This window comes from Aythya ferina, assembly GCF_964211825.1.
Source record: "Aythya ferina genome assembly, chromosome: 12".
Lineage (NCBI taxonomy): Eukaryota > Metazoa > Chordata > Aves > Anseriformes > Anatidae > Aythya > Aythya ferina.
The window spans coordinates 18,829,558-18,849,208 of record NC_140308.1 but is presented as its reverse complement, the minus strand read 5'-3'; the positions used below and the strand labels follow the sequence as shown (position 1 = coordinate 18,849,208).

The 19,651-nt window shown below is 35.3% G+C and overlaps 1 protein-coding gene across 8 annotated transcripts in view; it reads left to right on the top strand.

Annotated features, from left to right (window-relative positions):
• Window positions 1-19,651, top strand: part of PHKB (phosphorylase kinase regulatory subunit beta) — a 77,660-nt gene that overhangs the window by 15,774 nt on the left and 42,235 nt on the right. For 7 of the 8 annotated variants that reach the window (XM_084533151.1, XM_084533152.1, XM_084533155.1 and 4 more), the window contains 4 exons: window positions 1,588-1,695; window positions 3,658-3,738; window positions 10,900-11,015; window positions 15,293-15,356. In XM_084533151.1, coding sequence (XP_084389277.1) covers window positions 1,588-1,695; window positions 3,658-3,738; window positions 10,900-11,015; window positions 15,293-15,356 — 369 coding nt within the window. The remainder of the gene's footprint in view (window positions 1-1,587; window positions 1,696-3,657; window positions 3,739-10,899; window positions 11,016-15,292; window positions 15,357-19,651) is intronic. The other variant, XM_084533158.1, reaches the window with a different exon arrangement.

The following is a 19,651-nucleotide window of genomic DNA, read 5'->3' as shown; positions in this document are numbered from 1 at the left end:
TTATTTTGCTTGGTTTCTTTAGCAGTCTTCTTTGATTTAATGATGTATATTCAGAAGGGCAGCAATCCAAAGTGAATGTAGAAACAGGGTAATTTGTTTATGCTATAATGCAGTTGCATTTTATAATGTATATATTCAGCCTGTAATCCTCTTGTCAGTCAGTGTACGCTCAAGAATATTCAGGGCTTCTCCTTGTCAAAATTTAGATACGGTGCATTAATTTCGTGTCGTGGTTAGCAGTAATTCTACGAACAGTTAAATACCTATATTTGGTGATTATTTTATTTTAAATTTCATCCAACTGACTTTAAACTGTTATTAAGAATCATTTCCATTTTGCTGTGTAGTTGACATCACTTCTAAGTGCACAAACTGTAATATAAAATTCGTAGGCATCTATCAGTAGTAATAATAAGCAAATCAGGCATATTGCCAGTTGTGTTTATGCTGACATGATAGCTTTTCTGTTTTCTTAGTCTGATTCTCTGTAGTCTCAGATCTTTAAATAATCTTGACCTAAATTGATCTTGTTTCATTTGAGCTGTTATTTTTCTCTTTGACATGCAGTGTTTTGTTTCGAGGGTGATCAGTACATTTATGAATAATGAGTGTTAAATTAACACAGGTGTCAAACTGTTGATGTACTGGTTGTCATTTTTCACCTTGATTACTATAAAATCTTCTCTCGTCCTGCAGTGTAGTAATAAGCAGTCTCAGTTACCTAACAGACATCATTTACCGATGGACTTTATTCTGAGAAATTTTATATGCGCTGACTATCCAGAGGGAACATGCTTTTTCATAATATCAGGTTGGATATTAGGAGAAATTTCTTTACTGAAGGGGTTGTGTGGCATTGGAATAGGCTGCCCAGGGGAGTGGTTGAGTCACCTTCTCTGGAGGTCTTCAAGAAATGTGTAGATGTAGAACTTTGGTAGTATGGTTTAGTGGTGGACTTGTCAGTACCAGGTTAAAGGTTGGACTGGATGATCTTAGAGGTCTTTTCCAACCTAAATGATTCTGTGATTCTCTGTTTCTAAAATGAATTATATGTACCCAAATAGTGAGATGTGACAAGAATAGATTATACTCCTTGTGACCATAATTGCAGATGTTATATTCTAATGCCAATAAACATATGAGTTATAACCTAAAGTATACTGAATACGTTCACTGACTAGATATGGTAACTATACAAAGTAGCATTCATTTATTCTCTTTCTTGAACTGAAAGCTTATGGGTCAGGATTCTCTGAATATACTTCAGATCTGTGAATTCAAGGTAGACATGATACACTTCAGCACACTTCCTGCTACAGTTTCAGCATCTGTAGCTCGCTATTACACTTTTTTTCTATGAAAATGAAATAAACTAGAAGGGTTGTATTTTTTTGTTCTTCACAGATGTGTACATTAGTGGGTATGATATAGTTTACGGTAAGTTTTAGGAACTGCTGTTTCTAAGTTTCACATAGCTTGATTCTCAGAAAATTTTGAAACACCTGAGTTATATAGTGAATTTGCAGTTGCCAAACACTTGGAAATTATTGAATTTGATTTTATGTTTTGCCTTTAAATCACCTTTAGGTTCAGCAGTTTAAGCAAGACCCCAAACCATCTGAATGTCTTCATTCTGTTTTCAGTGCACATACTGGAGATGAGGTCTTCTCGGCTAAGGAATATGGTCATCTTCAGGTAAAGTGTGTGTGGATGGCTTTTAAATAATGTTACTGTCTTGGTTCTTCCATGATGCAACCATCTCAAAAAATGTTTAGATTTCTGTTAGGTGCATTAAACATCATAAAACTGAATTTTCTTCTGCATCTTTTGATGAAAAGGACAGACTAAATAAAACAAATCAAATCAAATAAATAATCAAATAAAACACAGTGGTATATTTTGGTGAGAAGGTATTAAAATACCTGCAGGATTTGTGGAGGTAGATGATTGTTTCTTTTTAATCCTTATTCTTTTTGAGGCCAAGAGATGGCTGTCACTAAATAATCCTGGCATTAAAATGTTGAAATAGACAGAGAAATGAAAGATGTAGTTTTACGCTGAATTCTATATCTATTTATTATCATTCCCAGCTTAATTTCACATAAGTCTGAGCAAAGTTCCTTCACAGTAAAGATTTAATGGATGCTGTCAACGGCTTTGTCTAGAGACTTGTTGTTTAGTATTTTGCATAGCAGTCCCTAATCAGATTCATCATATAACTTCCCTATTGATAGTTTTATTTTCTTTCATTTTTCAGAGCATTGATTTACTATTTTTTTTCCCTTTGTACTTTCAGACCCTTTTATGTGTTCATGAGAGTGTCCTTTTGCATTCCATAACTTTACATATTCTTTTAATTCATAAATTGCTCCTGAAGTTACTCAGAAGTGACAGTAGGTTGATAATTATTTCATGGTACCAACATCACCAAAATAGTTTGTACAGTAATGTGTTGGATTCAGAAAACGTTTGTTCAGAGAAAAATGAACATGGGAGTTATCCTAAGCCGGTGTTTTGGACTTCTGAGTGAAACTTCCTTAACGTGCATATTTTTTATCTGTGGGAGAAGACAGCAGTTCTGGGACTTGGGGAGCATTGTGTGATTGTTCTAAGTCTCTGCTTTTCTTGGCAAATCATCCTTTTTTTTATAAACATGAATGCCCATTCCCTTTTCTCATCAGCAAATCTGTAGAAATAGAGGGTTTTCATCCCTACGGAGTGAACAAAAAAGAGAGTAACTGAGGTAATTGAGTTGGGAAAAAGGGAATATGCTAAGTAGCTGGCCAGCCATTGTTACTGTACTTGATGCTTCTCAGATCGTATTAAGAAATTGAAGTCACTGGTTCTTCAAATCTTTTGGAGTTTATAGAATCTGGACCTTATTCTTCCAATTTATATTCTAGATAGTTTCTCTAAATTTCATATACAGAAGTTGTGTTTTTATAGCTCATTAAAGCAAATTATTGTGGTAAACTTTCTTTCTCTATCAAAGTTTTAAAAATTCTAATTTTTACTAGAATTCTGTGTAACAAAAACAGTGTAACTAATGATAAAATGACATTATGATGCATGTCCATACAACTGCTAAAAGTAATTACTATTAATAATAAATGCAATATATAGCAACAGAATGAAAGTTTTCATAGATGTAATCATAATCTGAATGTTCTAATTGTAGTTCTGTCAGATGATAATGCTAAAGGTCCAGTTATGCATAAAGTGATCTGCTTTTTAGGTGTGGTATGTACCCTGCAATATTCTGCTTGTTTTCTCTTGGTGAATTGTCATGTATGTATGCTTGAAACAGCTTGTGACTAAAGTGACTGTCTTTAAGTCAAAGCAGTATTATTCCTGAGCAAAACAAAATAATAAAAAAAATTTTAAAAAGTATGGTTTAAAACAATTTAAAAAAATGATACTGTAGCAGAAGTTGTAGAGGAAAGTGTTTATTAGTAACACTCCTTTTGATTGTTTCAACATCAATAGATGTAGGATATTGGTACATTAAACTAATATTTCTGAAGAACCACAACTAATTCTGTGTTATAATAGTGCCATCTTTATTAGTGAGTACCTTCCCATTTAGCTTGTTTGTTTATTTGACTCCAATAAATTTAAACTTAATTACAGTTTTGTTTTTGTCTTTAATTACTTCAGATAAATGCTGTGTCATTATTTCTCATCTATTTGGTTGAGATGATCTCTTCGGGGCTGCAGATTATCTACAACACAGACGAGGTACAAAGATTTCTCATGTTAAAACACGTGCTTTAAGTTTTTTTTTCCTTGTTTTTATTACGTTGCGAACTCTAAAGTAATTGTTCTATAAAAACAATGTAGATATTTGGGGGTTTGTGAAGGGTAGGTCCTGCCTAACTAACCTGATTTCCTTTTATGATAAGATCACCCGTATGGTGGACCAAGGGAAACCAGCTGATGTGATTTTTTTGGACTTCAGCAAGGCTTTTGACACGGTTTCCCATAGGATCCTACTGGACAAAATGTCCATCATACAACTTAACAAAAACATCATCCAGTGGGTGAGCAATTGGCTGACGGGCAGGGCTCAAAAGGTTGTGGTAAATGGGGCTGTGTCAGGCTGGCGGGCGGTCACCAGTGGGGTCCCTCAAGGCTCCATTTTAGGGCCGGTACTTTTCAATATTTTTATAAACGATCTGGATGTAGGAATAGAAGGTATTTTGAGCAAGTTTGCTGATGACACCAAACTTGGAGGAGTTGTGGACTCAAATGAGCGTGGAAAGGCCTTGCAGAGGGATCTGGATAGGTTGGAGAGCTGGGCGATCACCAACCGCATGAAGTTCAATAAGAGCAAGTGCTGGGTCCTGCACCTGGGACGGGGAAACCCTGGCTGCACGTACAGACTGGGCGATGAGACGCTGGAGAGCAGCCTAGAAGAGAGGGATCTGGGGGTCGTGGTAGACAGCAAGTTGAATATGAGCCAGCAGTGTGCCCTGGCAGCCAGGAGGGCCAATCGTGTCCTGGGGTGCATCAAGCACGGCATCGCTAGTAGGTCAAGGGAGGTGATTGTCCCGCTCTACTCTGCGCTGGTGCGGTCTCACCTCGAGTACTGTGTGCAGTTCTGGGCACCACAGTATAAAAAGGACATGAAACTGTTGGAAAGTGTCCAGAGGAGGGCTACGAAGATGGTGAAAGGCCTGGAGGGGAAGACGTACGAAGAACGGCTGAGGTCACTGGGCCTGTTCAGCCTGGAGAAGAGGAGGCTGAGGGGAGACCTCATCACAGTCTACAACTTCCTCGTAAGGGGGTGTCGAGAGGCAGGAGACCTTTTCTCCATTAACACCAGTGACAGGACCCGCGGGAACGGGGTTAAGCTGAGGCAGGGGAAATTTAGGCTTGACATCAGGAGGGGGTTCTTCACAGAGAGGGTGGTTGCACACTGGAACAGGCTCCCCAGGGAAGTGGTCACTGCACCGAGCCTGTCTGAATTTAAGAAGAGATTGGACTGTGCACTTAGTCACATGGTCTGAACTTTTGGGTAGACCTGTGCGGTGTCAAGAGTTGGACTTGATGATCCTTAAGGGTCCCTTCCAACTCAGGATATTCTATGATTCTATGATTTCCCACTTATTGACGGTCAGTAAAGGTGAATGGAATGGAGGTATAGTGAAATAAATGAAAAGCTAACAGAGATAGGTATGCAATGAGTGAATGTAACATGACATTGAAAACTTTCATTGTTCCCTGCTATTTCTGAAATGTTCAGGATCAAGATTTAAAAGGTCTGTGAGGACAGATAATTTCTTGTCATGTTGTACTGGCTTTTCACCTTATTTCAAGCTGTCAGTCAATGTATGCTGGCCAGTGGTATTTCATTGTTATAAATAGGTAGGGTTTATCTTCTGGAAAGCTCAAGGGCTTTCCTCAAATACATATGGACCCTAAGGGTGTTAAGAAGTTTTGCTGTATCTTTAAAGGACAATAAAACAATTTATATCACAGTAAAAGATGTTTGTTAACTATTCTTAAAATAAGATAATAACAGCCACCATGTGCTTGTTGAGGACAAGTCATGTCAGGATAACATGCTGTCCTGTTTTAAAATGAGGTTAAGTTTTGAGACAGGAATGAAAGGCACAGATTTTTTTTTTTTTTCTTAATCTGGATTTGTTTAAACTTACACTGGTCTGTTGAATAGTTGCTGCTGTATTGCCTTAAAAAGCTTAGATGTATTTATAGTGCCACCATTAAAATAAAATAAAATAAAAAAGGATGGGGCGGGCTGTGGAAGGATTTTTCCTGTAGTAGTATATTTGCTTTATATTTTTATAACATAAATTTTCATTAATGATTTTTCTTTATGTAATGAGAAACTAAGAGATGAACTTGTCTCCTTTCTAATCATGGCTTAGTTAGATCATATGATAGGTCTGTATTATTTTTTATGATTTGCTTTTATGTCTTTGAGGAAGCAAATGTATATAATTATGTATTTACTTAGCTTGACTTGTAATTTATGTTATCCTCCAGATGTTTGCATTTAATTACAAAATCTGCAGAAAAATTGCATTTGTCTAGAATCTCCATTCAGTGGATTTTTCCACTTTTAATGTCAGGATGTAGTGTTCATGGCAATGCTCTCTAGTAATCTATGATCTATGGAGATGTAACAAAAAGAGACCAGAAGAAAATCCAGGGCTTTTAATTCATGAACGCATAAAACTATAGCTATCAAAGTCCTCAGAAAATACCGCCTCCAGCATTAAAGAAAACTATATTAAAAACTCTTGTATGATGTTACCCATAGAAATTGTAGGCGTGATACAGTACCAGTTCAGCCTTAGGCTGCCTGATTCTGAATATTTCTTAGATTCTTTTAAATTTTGTTTTGTTTTTGTTTAATGTTTTAAAAGGAAATCTCTTCCTTTTATGCTTCTTTTGTTTCAAGTTTGAAAAAAAAAAAAAAAGAAAAAGGTTTTAGACTACTTGCAGATTCCTTCACTTCATAATATAAAAAATCACTTTCAAGTTTGTTCCCTCCCCCTCCCTTTTTTAACTATGTATGTAATGTTTCTTGGACACTGGTAACATACAAGAAAAATGGAAATTATTTTTACTGTCACTATGTCACTCAAGTAATTAGTTAATAAAAATAGCATGAATTCTTTTACACATCTGTCTTCAGCATGCCTGTTTCTTTGAAAGTCAGAGTTCCATGATAAATCCAAAGACACAATTTTGTGAAAGGAACATTGCTGAGTAGATTTTTAAAGCAATCTTAAAATTTGCAGAGAAAAGTTCAGGAAAGTTTCTGACAATGAAGTTTCTGTAAACGTTCTGTCCTACAGGCTCTTTCAGAGAATGTATGATTGTAAGTGCAGCATAGACTGCCAGCCAGACAAATAGGCAAGTGGGGTGTTTTTGAAATACTTCATTAGAAAAGTGATGCTGTCTTTAAATTAAACCCACAGCGTCTAATGTTCCATCCTTCAACTCTCTGGTTATGTGTGTAATTAATGTAGAGTAGGAAATCTACTAGCAGTTCTAGTGCATGAAAATCTTCCTACAGATGAAAATTATAAGTTATCTTCTAGATTTACAAGTGTTTTATTGGGCATTGAAAGCATTTTTATCTTTAGTTATCCCGAAAAATATGAAATAATATTTTGCTGGTGTCTTGCATGAATGTACTGGATGACTTTCCACTTCTCAGAGAAGTAGCACCTTTATGGAAGCTGTACGTTGCTGATTGATAAAATACATGCATAAACAGATGTTGGCAAGGGTAGCAGGCAGTGATCAGGATAATGATGGACAGCAGTAAGTGATTGCTGAAAGTGTTAGTAATGAAGGTTTGTATACTAGAAGCAATCAAATACTATCAAACAAGCATTGAACTGCTAAAATCCTTGATCATGAAGGAACTGTAACACTACATGATCATTGGCAGAATTTGGGTTCATCAGTAGATAGGACAAGATTAAGATATTTTTTTTTCTTTCACTTGAGTTAAGTAATTGTGACTTTCAGATCTATGATGCTGCTCAGCAGGCAAATAGAAGATGCTACCTGTCACTCTAGATGTAATGGTCCAGCTAAGAGAGTACTGATCCCCAAGGTTCACCCCCAAATTTCTTTACCTTACATGTGATAATTTTTAGTTGTTCTAGAGTTCACTGCTGTTGGCTGGCATACTTTAGCAGTCTGCAGAGCTATTTAAAGAAAAAATAGAAGTCATTATATCTAGCTGAGGTTATTTTCTAGAAACTAGTACATTTGGTTTAACTGCTTGGGTTACCTCATTCTTCAGTACAATACTTCAAGTAGGTCCTGAGGACACAATGTGGGTCAACTGACCAAACCATAGAGCACTCTGCCCTTTTCTTAATTGCTTAATTCTAGCATTTTCAGTAATAATGAACATTAGCAGTGGCATGGGAGAGTGCTGCAGTGGTCACTGTACATCCCGGTCAGTTGTTTCTAAATAGTACTTTCAAGGATTTGGAGTTAGTGGTGTACTTCAGCACTTCTTATAAAAACGTTCTTTTTTTAGTGCTCATTCATTGCTTACTTTGGTGTTTAAAATAATACTTAAGATTTCATGGATTGCCATGGTGCCTTTTTGTAGATTAAATAGTGCATATGCTTTTGCTTTGAAATGTGTGTTCAAATGGCTTCATGTATTTTTTGGTGTGTTTTCCTGCTGTGAATTCCATGATGTATTTAGTCGCTTTCCTTTCCTGGAGAGTGGGTTCTGAGCCAGTGCTAGCGCAGTGGAAGGTGCTGACAGATGGTTGATGTTTGGCAGGCTGTCTGCATGAATATGTTTGTACACAAAACTCTTGGCTTACGAGGAAATCTTTGTATACTAGGTTGTTGTTGTCAGGCATGGCAACTATCGATGAGTTATCTTCTAGCTGCATCTGTTTGTAGTTGAAAAATTAATTTAATCACATCTTTGCATCCATAGCAAAGAGGACAGCATATGATTGTGCAAATGATTGAACTTGATTGAAGCACCTATGTATAAAAAAGAATAACAAGTATTATTTGCTTTCATCTATGCTTCATTCATGTTCTTTATTACCCCTTGCTCTCCACATGTTTGACTTATGGATAAATAAGCTGAACACATAGTCCATAATTTCTGTAAGTGTTTTAGCACTGACTTGGTTATAGCATTTATATATCCATGGTATGAACGATTGTTCTGTGAAAGTTTCCTTTGGCAACATATTCCCTCCTCCTCCCTCCTCCCTTTTGTTATCTGCGTCTTTTTATATAAATCTGCTATTTGGGGACTGCTACTTATTCTTGTAAAATATCTGTAATTGACCATTTTTTTTCTAATGTTATGAACAGTGTCACTGGTAGAAATTCATCACCTAGCTATGTACTTCTGTGTGGTGCTTTTAGCCTCTTCACTCTGCTAATGCATCTAAATTTCAGTTAATGACAGAAATAGGAGAAGACACACATTGAATCACTGGGTATTCTAGCTCCATTCAGACATAGATCATCTTAATACAACCAAATGCTAAATTCGTAGGAAAGAACAGTACTAGGCATATCTTAAGTGTGGGACAGTGTTTCCTTGAAAGTAGTAGCTATGAAAACAATAGTGTATAGATAACTGTACATGAGCATCCCATTTGAACTTTTAGCAGATACGTGATGTATAGAGGGGCAAGTAAGTATATAATTGCATATGTCACTGGTGGACTAGTATTAGCATAAAGGGTGTATGTGAAATAATAACTCTTTGAGATTTAAAGAAAAATGGAGAGGAAAAAGACAAAACAGATGCAAGTTACTTAAAAATGCAAGCATGCACCTTTCAGTACTGGCTTTATTTTTTTTTCTCTAGTAGTTTATTTAAATGAAAAAAAAAAAGTTAATTTGACTGTAGTAACAATTATGAAGCTCCTTGCTTATGATATGATTGGTTTCTTAACACATAACTGAGCATAATGTTGTTTCTAGCTGAACATAATAGATAACATATAATGGAACATATAATATGATCAAATGGGTTTCCCAGAGTAGTTGTGAAGTTTCCATCCTTGGAGATGTTCAAAACCCAGTTGTTCCAGCTGACTCCCCTTTGGGGAGTGGGTTGGACTAGGTGGTTTCCAGATGACCCTTTCCAGGTGATCTTAACTGGTCTGTTATTCTGGGGTCATGAATCAAATGTTAATTATCCTCAGTTCTGTCCTGTTTTTGGAATGTGTGGTTATCTGGTAAATATGATGATGCAAGGTGACAGAAATTCAAGTGTTACTTGACAGAAAGTATGGGACTCTTCTGAAATCTTTTATCTTAATAAATAAATAAATAAAATCCTACGTGCAAAAACTTCCTGTACTTCCACACAATTGAGTGCATTTCTGTATGATGATATAACTCAACTTCAGCATTGCAGTAGGCTGATGGGAAAGACAGGCTGTTTTGCCTTTAATTACTTTCCTTAAAAATAGTTTATTTCTTTATCCCAACTGTGTACTGAAAAGAGATTTTTCTTTTTTATTTCTCTTTCCATAGCTGATGAAAAGTAAAGAAAAAGATACAATTTTTTTTTTCCAGAGTTGAGATCTATGTACCTACATGCACGCAATTAAAGGACAAAAAGCCCATGCAGCAATGTTTTACAGAAGAAAAATGTCTGCACTGGCAAAATTCAATCAAGCTGCAGTAAAGAGAGTAAATTCTACTGCCTTTCCTGAAGGGAGGAAGGGGCTCTAAGAAACGGAGGATTTAGTGGAGAGGTTGTGATCATAATTTCAACTATGTAAATAAGGAAGAAGTGTCTGCTTAAATAAACCCCCATCTATAGTTGAGTATAGTTGAGTATAGCCCTGAGTATTTAGTTGAACCAACTTATAATCAAAATATCTTTTTGGATCAAAATGTTTCAAGTTTTACTTTTGTTTATAAAGGAGTGTGTTTGAATGTGAAAAAATATATTATCTAGAACTAATTTAGTAGAACTTACAGCATATAATATGAATTAAGGAAGAGCACCAAGATTTCTGTGCCCTAATTTTGTAAGATTTAATTTATCTTGCTCTCTAAAGTTATTTTTAGGACAAGTCTAATTTAGAAGAGCAAAATGCCAACTTTTTGAAGCTCTTCAAATATGTGTCTTCAATATGAAATCATGCCTATCTCTGGCTTTATAGAAACTTTCATTTAAATCACATTGCCACCAAATATTAGACAGTTTTTTACATTATGTTAATAAAAATTATTTTTACAGAGAGTATCTGAACTTGGGAACATTATACTCTGGAAAGAATGTTGGATATAAGTCACAATTAAGATAACTGGGGAAAAACAACTTTGTCTTTTTTGAAAAAATGAACAAAAGAAAATATGCTTTCATTTTCCTCCTGTCATTTCCCCCCCCTTCTTGTCTTACAGGTTTCCTTCATTCAAAATCTTGTGTTCTGTGTGGAAAGAGCCTACCGTGTACCTGATTTTGGTGTTTGGGAAAGAGGAAGTAAATACAACAATGGCAGTCCAGAGCTACATTCAAGGTAGGTGAGAGAACGTAATGCTTTCAGTCAAAACAAATAAATGTGATATAAGAAATTAATGTAGTGAGTTAAATATATATCTATATCTGTATCTATATCTATCTATCTATCTATCTATATAAAATAAAACAAATGAAAGCAAAAACAAACCAAAAAGAACCACAACAACAACTATTTGAACTTTTTCTGAAAATTTATATGGTGTGAAGGTAGAGGCTCAAGAGAAGCGACTAAGGTTTTCTAGAGACTAACAGATGTATTTTGGGAAAATGTGAAGTATAATTTTATCATCATGTGCATGCTGAAATAACCACATAGATGCTTAGCTGAGTATTCAAATTACAATAATTATGTGCAGCTGCATGTATATTATTCTGAAAATTGAATACAGAACAGCTCAGACACTTGAGCCATGTGCAGTAGATCAGATTAACATGAATGGTTAGGAATATCCTGATTTAAGTAGGTGTTGAGTCCTGAGTCTAGATTTTCTTATCTCCACCATACTGGGAAGAACACACTGTACACTGGAGTATAGCATAGTGTGCAAGCTCTTTTTCAGGTTCTTCAGACTCTACGAATAACTGCATTTTTACTCCTGTCCTATAAGACATTAGGAATGTTCTTAATGTTTTAATATTAGTGTGGTCCAGTTGACTTCAGTGGAATTGCCCATATACTGTGCATTTGAAGTATCAAATTTGTAATCTGGCTTCATGTTTTTTCTAACGTTAATACTGTTTTCCTGACTTTTTGACTTCTGAAGTTTTGTCAATTATAAAAGTGGCTGTAGCTTGAATATCCTAGATTTTTAAAACATCATTGATCATCAGTTATTGTGGGCTTAAAAATAATGCATATGTATTTCTTCCATTCTTTGAAGATGTTGCTAAATGAATCTGTTCTCTTTTTCAGAATGAATTAATTTTTATTAGTTCACATACAGGCGTATGTTTTAAGCTATTATTTAAGCTATAAGATAATGACATGTCATTGCAGCAAAACAATTGATTTCGGTATATTTTTCAATGCTTTTATAAAGCTTAGTACCAGTATGAGAACCAAAAACTCCAAGAGATTATTATATAATCAGCTTTATTCGTGTATTGTTTTTTTCCCCTACTATATCTGTTATATTGTCAAATGCCTGACTACAGAAGTGTTCATCTGGAGAATCTCGTACCTCCTTTCACATCCATGCTACACAAATAAGCAGAAGGAACTCTGAAAGTTCTACATCTCCACTGTTTGCAATGCTCTGGTTATTCACTATGTGAACTTCCTTGAGGGGAAAACGAGGAAAATCTTTTAACCAGATGGAAATGGGCATGTTGTTTTGTCTTAATCTAGACTGACATTTATAGGTCAGTTTTTCTAAGGTTGAAGGTTTAGGAGATGGATAGGCCAATCTAACAGATCACTGAGCTGGCACAAAAGGAAGTACAGAGCTTTGTCCTAATTTAAGAAGTAGACTTAGGTCATCAGAAACAGGTATTGCCCCTATTTATCTTTCTTTGTGTGCATGTTCATACTCTACCTTGCTGTAGGAAGCCAACAGACAATTTCCTTTAATTTAGCCAAGTTCTCAAAAATCAGAAAAAAATGGAAGAATAATGTGTATAAAAAGATGTAGTTAGGTACTGTGGAGGAAAGCTCTGGGTATGCTGAAATATACTTTATACTTTGTTATGCTACTACTGTGGTGTATCTGCAGAAGAGAGCTCTGAAAACATAATTCAAGAAGTGATTATAACTAATCAAGGCTAGTCATGCATGATGTATGTGTTTCTCCAGTGATAATGGACTGAAAATGAGTCACTTAAGTTTCAGTATTATGAATGCTAGACTCCTGGCACTCAAAACTCACACTGTAAGTCTACGTACAGTCTGTGTTTGCTTTCAGAATTAGAAATTAGTTCTCCTCTTTAATTGAAAGAGGTTTTCTTTTTGAAGAAGATATATAACATGAAGTCTGTGAGTAAGAACGTCAAATTATGGCCTACATTAGAAAATGTATATGTTTTATGTATTTAGGTAGCCTTGGTGTTCTGCCTTTGTACAGTTCAAAACACTTCTAATAAATGTTAAATAGCAAAACATCCTGTAGACCCAGGTCTTCACTGATACATGTAAATTGATGTCTTTTACTGGTTCAAAGGCAAGATTTATAACAGCTTTAGTGTGGTCCCCTTCCCATATGGCTGGACTTCTGAAAAATTAATTTGTCCTGTAACCATTTGATCAAGTGGCTCTCCAGGCATCTGCTGAGTACTTCTGCAAAATGTCTTTGACATCTCCCATATGTATTGTGGGAATAATGAAGTTGTTGAAGTGCGGTATCTTCATGTTCCAACTCCAAAAGACTACAGAGCTGTGATCTTGCACATCTCTGTAGTGTAGTATTTGCAGGAGTGTTGAAGTCTTCAGGGGCTTCGAGTAAGTAAAGGTAGAAAATAGTAACTATTCCTATTGTGGAATAATGACAGTGTGTCAAATAGTAGCTTAATGTAGCATTTCCGTAGCAGGTTGTTGCATTGTGAGATTTCTCGGTTTTTTGAAGACATGCTTGATATTACAGCTGTTCTCAGACTTTTTGTAATGGACCTTCATCCCGTGACTTCTCAGTGAAACATTTAGCGATCTTGGCAGGACTTTAGTGCATGGAGAACTGAATGCTTGATGTGGCATTGTAATTTGAACAAGTGTTATATGATGTAGGAAAAGAAAGCAACATTTTAATGTTGATATACATATTTTCATTTCATATTTGCAAGTAGTATTTATTAGCGTACTGCAGTCTTCAGGGACTTTGAGTAAGCAGAGGTAGAAAATGGGAAGTATTCTTATTGTAGAATAATGACAGTGTGTGAAATAGAAATGGTTTTTAGAAAGGAATCCGTATTTTCCTTCAACTTTTACAGGAGAATATTGTATTTTATAGATATAACAAGTTGTTTTACTGTTTTTGAGTATCAGTGGTTGTTGCTGTTGAACAGCTAAACATTTAGCATTTGATATTTTCCATGAAGAAATGCTACAAATCATTAATGTACAGAAAGGTAAAAAGTTTTCTCAATCCCCAAATCCTTCTTAGAGTATGGAAAAATTAAGGTTAAAGCACAGGCTGTATTTGCAGCTTTCTGCCAATTTGGCTGCTACAAATTTTTAGGTCAGGGCTGTGCAGCTGTTTGTCAACACTATAACAACTCCTCACACACAAAAGTTTGGGATTATTAATGATTATTTTCTGAATATTTTTTCTATCTCCTTAGAGTTGCTTCATTAATTACTTTTATATACTTTATATACTTTTATATACTTTTTATTAATTACTTTTATAAACAAAGTACCTAGAGCTGTCCTATTCAGAAAGTAAATGTTCTGAATGGTTGTAAGTTTTTCTGTTTTCCCCACAAATGGGTTGTAGCCCTTGTACTCTAAAGGATGCTTTAATTTTTCAGTCATGACTATCTCTGTGCCAACGTTCTTATCTGGACATGCTGATCCTCTGATAAACTATTTTATTTAATTTGTCATTTAGCAGTACTATGTAATTTTTATCCCAAATGAAAGATGGCAAAGGAAGGGAAAGTGTGGTTAGCTCAGTGGACAATCAATTTTAGAGAAAAATAGATATAAACTTTTAACTCCTTTCTTACGCCTTTTTTTCCTTCTTCTTCTTCCAAGGAATTACTGTGCTGATAAAGAAACTGTTACATTCTTTGCTATATTCTGTTTTCCTCTTACTCTACCCAGTTCTGAAATTTTAGGCTTTTCAAGCATCATTATACATGTATAGCAGTGTAACTGCTCATAAGAGTTGTTTTTCTTCTTTTCTTTCTTGTGTGTAGTTCAGTTTTGTTTTCCCCCAAATTTATGTACTGTGTCCAGATTTTGAAAAGTTAAGGTTTTAACATTAAATTATAACGCTTGAGACATGAGTTGAAAAATTGTGCTGAAGTAAATCTTCTGTTAGTACACTATTAAGACCTTGAAATACATAATGCCAGATGTCTAGCAGCAAGGTGAGAGCAGAAGTGCTTTTTCCAGATGGTCTCTGACATTTGAAGACAAACAAAAATGCTGAAAAGTACTTTCAAACAAAAGAAAACCAACCCAAGCCTTGCTGTATCATCAGTTTATTAAACAGATGTTAAGCACAAAACTAAAATCAAGAAGAGATCATAACTTTGAAAACTGTCAAACATACTAAGTATTAGTCTGGGCTTGTATTACAGTCTGTCTGTTTCTGTGTGTTTGTTCATTTTTCTCCTCAGCTCTGTGGGGTTGGCAAAAGCGGCTTTAGAAGCAATTAATGGATTCAATCTCTTTGGAAATCAGGTAATAAAAATGTTTGTTTTCTCTTCTCTCTCTCTTTTTTTTTTTTTGAGCAGTAATAATTTACATTGAGGATCAGAGAAGATTTTAAAAAATATACCACATTTTGTTTGGTTCAAGCTTTAAAAAAAATTGGCAAACTGATTGCTACTGTTTCGAGTACAGAAATTGTCTGATAAAATAATTAATGTTCTTACTATCAAGAATTACTTTCCTTCTTAAGTTAAAAGACATCTAAAGTGATGACACCTTCTTCTGAAAAAGGACTATCTTGCCAAATGTTTTTTTCTTTTAGAATTGTATTTGTTGATTGTAATGTAGTATACCTTTACCTAGAAGCATCACCTTCTGCATTATTTTTTCAAGTGCCTTTTGATCAAGAGCTTTAAATAAACTACTTCAGCATAATCTCACTGTTTCCAAGGTTTTAAATTTCAGTATGTCACGTTGTGTTAAAATCTTTTCCCATTTTTTCATGTGGCTTGTATCAGTCAAGAAAGCAAGCCATTTCTTCAATTTTTATCTCTGACTTGTTTTCCCCTTCTACGTGCATTTTTTTTTTTTCAGGTATCATACTTACAGTATATAGTTGAAATTAAGGAATCATCTTCCAAATGAATAGCTTAGAAAATGTGCAAATGGAAGAGACGCATCATTGTTGTGCTACAGGTGTTTTTAATTAATTGAAAAGAAAGATAAGAGTGCAGCTGAAAACAAAGTTAGATATCAATAAGGGCATGTAGAAACGGCTATAAACTTTCTGGTGAGGTGGTGTTTTGTTTTGTTTTGTTTTTTTTTCAGTAAATTTTGTGGAAGGAAGGATAGGCTGGTCAAGCCAGAAAGTGGTGAGCTGAGTCTGTTAAGCCTTCCAAATTGTACTGTTTTCTTTGAAGTTTACATCCTTTTCAACTTGTAGTTCGTGTATCTTACTTGCATGCCCAAATGGCTGCATTTCATAAGGAAGTTCATAAGAAGTTGATGAAACATGCTTTATCACTTCTTAGGTTTGAGTGACATTCAAAATTTGGTCTAAAAGGCAACACGAGTTTACATGAATTGCCTATTTTTATACTTTTTTTTTTTTCTTTTTTCCTGTAATCAGGCAGTTGTTCTCTAGCAGTGTATGATCCTTGGGTATTTAATTATTTTATATCATGACTTTGATTTTAAGTACTGTTTGTATATTTTCTGAACAAAATTTCCATATATTCCTGCTGTTTTCAAGATAGGTTTGTTTGTTGTTTACTTTTTTTGCAATACGTGTGGTCTGCTTTTGTCTTGTAAGTCAGATGGATCTGACCTTTAGATTGTGATTCTTGTCTGCTTCAAATGTTCAGCATTAAGATACTTGGATAAATGAGTTGGTTTGCCAAAAATAAAATAATGCAAAGGAGAGAAGAAACAAATGGTAAATGGTGAACAAGCTGAATTCTCAGGTGCTCTCTGGGTCAGATAGTGAGTATAAGCTAGGTCTATTGTAAATGTGACGGGGAGATGGAAAGTCCAGATTACTTTCCAAGTTCATTTCTGTACTACTTGATTTATTTAAAAAAAAAAAAAAAAAAAAAAAAAAAAAGTTATTTGTCTCCATTTTTCTACTGGCAAAATGTAAGGTATGTATTGGAACAATTATGTTAGAATTAATTTATATTAATTAACACACAATTATTAGCCCTTCTGTGACATGCTCAAATATCCTTAACTGAAAAATAAGCTGTAAAGCTTAAATATTGTTTACTTTGAAATTTTGCAGTCATGCAAAGCATATAAACACATAGCTGTATTCTGTTTGTGGGTGAGCTACATAGTACAGAAATATGGATTGTGTACAGATGTTACTTGTATATAATATTTTATTTCAGCATAAATTTATCTAGAAACCACACAGAATGAATTTAAAAAGCCTAGTCTGTAGTTCATTCTAGATTAACGGTTGCATTTGTATATTAACATTTGCTGTTAAACAAAATGTAGAAGTGACTTCTATGTACAGTCTGGTACTGCTGAAGACAGTAGGAAGCTTGTCCTTGACTATTGTAGTGTATGCATGCTTTGAAAATTCATAATAAAAATTTATCTTACACAACCCTTCATGAGCATACACCTTAGTGATAAGAATCTACTGTTTTTTTTGAGGGGAGGTACAAGATTGTTGCAGAAAATGTGTTTGGATCTATAATTTTTTAATGTCGGTTTCTTGTTGTAATCTAGGACATACTGTAGTGTTCTGTATAACCTTGCCTCTGAGATGGTTTTTGTCTCATGCTGCTTGGCTTTAGCACTCTGAGAAGGCTCATGCCAATATACCTCAATTGTAAAGGACACTGCTACATTCCCTGAATATTGCATTTGTGGAGGAGAAAAATCTGTTAAGGTTAGCACTGTTTTATACTAGCGTGAAGGCTTTCCAGACACCATTCCACAGTTTTTTCAATCCCCTTGGATAAGCCCATCATTTTATTGCTGTGAGCTTTTTAAACCGTGGATCGCATTCACCAACTAGTACTTCCCTGTTTACTATTCTCAATCATAATCATTTTATTTGTGACTGTACTTAACTAATAGTGAGGGTTTCTGCACTTCAGCTAACGTTTTACTCAGCATTCTGCATCTCTTAGAACAATTGGAAAGCTCAGGGACATGGAGCTAGTTCAAGAAGCTCTTGAACTCTTGAAGCTCTTTCAAGCAACAAAAAGTTGCTTGAACATCTGAAAAAAAATCATGAAGATCTTTCTCATAGTGGACAAAAAGTACTTTCTTACAATGTAGTCACAGAAATAAAAATAAATATAAAAATTATTTTAAAAATATTAAAAAAATAATTTTTATTTATTATAATTTTAATTTATTCGTGTAGTCACAGAAATAAAAATGAATAAATAAATAAAATCCAGTCCTGTTTTGACTGGAACTTTTTAGAGCTATTGCAATGCATGGGTTGAAAAATGAAAGTTTTAAATTTAATTTTAAATAAAGTTTGTTTTATATCTTCTATTGATGAAAAACTGTAGCACTTATTATTTTTAGACCTTTTTATTTTCTCTTAAGTAATAGTTCAGGATGTATCCCTGAATGTGAGGGTTTCTGATTCTTAATCAGAAATTAATTAAGACTTAATTTTAATTAAGACTTAATTTTTCTGGATATTTCTTTATTGTTCCTTTTTTTTTTTTTTTTTTCCTTGGACAACAGAGTTTTTCACTGTAGGTTATACTTTCAGGGATATAATAATGGCTGTTTGCTTACGAGTGGAGAAGTATGAAAATGGCCTCACACACACATACTGTTACAAAAAGACATAGCCATAGTCATAGGTGTAGTTTTGGTTTATTTCACTTCCTGAACCTGCTACCATGTGTTAAGAAATAGGAGCTAGGAGCTTAGTTAGGAGCTAAGGATCTTAGGTAGTGATCAGACATTATATGTACATTGTCAATATTTCAGAAGAAATATTTATCTACAATCTTTACCTTCCCAATAATCTCAAGCAGCAGTAAATGTGGCTGCTATATTTTTTTTCAAATGATATTTTACTAAATTCTGAAGTGGATGAATAAATTGCTGAAGCAAAGCGAGTTTAAATGCTCTGAGAATTTATTTCCAAGATACTTTGCATAAGCAGAAACCATTTTGACCTTCAGTCTGCAGCAGAGCCTGCCTTTGTGCTTAGAATCACAGAATCACAGAATTTTCTAGGTTGGAAGAGACCTCAAGGTCATCGAGTCCAACCTCCAACCTAACGCTAACAGCCCTCCACTAAACCATATCCCTAAGCTGTACATCTAAGCGTCTTTTGAAGACTTCCAGGGATGGTGACTCCACCACTTCCCTGGGCAGCCTGTTCCAATGCCTCACAACCCTTTCTGTAAAGAAGTTCTTTCTAACATCTAACCTAAAACTCCCCTGGCTCAACTTAAGCCCATTCCCCCTCGTCCTGTCACCACGCACGTGGGAGAACAGGCCAACCCCCACCTCTCTACAGCCTCCTTTAAGGTATCTGTAAAGAGCAATAAGGTCACCCCTGAGCCTCCTCTTCTCCAGGCTGAACAAGCCCAGCTCCCTCAGCCGCTCCTCGTAGGACTTGTTCTCCAGGCCCCTCACCAGCTTCGTCGCCCTTCTCTGCACCCGCTCAAGCACCTCGATGTCCTTCTTGTAGCGAGGGGCCCAAAACTGAACACAGTACTCGAGGTGCGGCCTCACCAGAGCTGAGTACAGGGGGACGATCACCTCCCTAGCCCTGCTGGTCACGCTGTTCCTAATACAAGCCAGGATGCCGTTGGCCTTCTTGGCCACCTGAG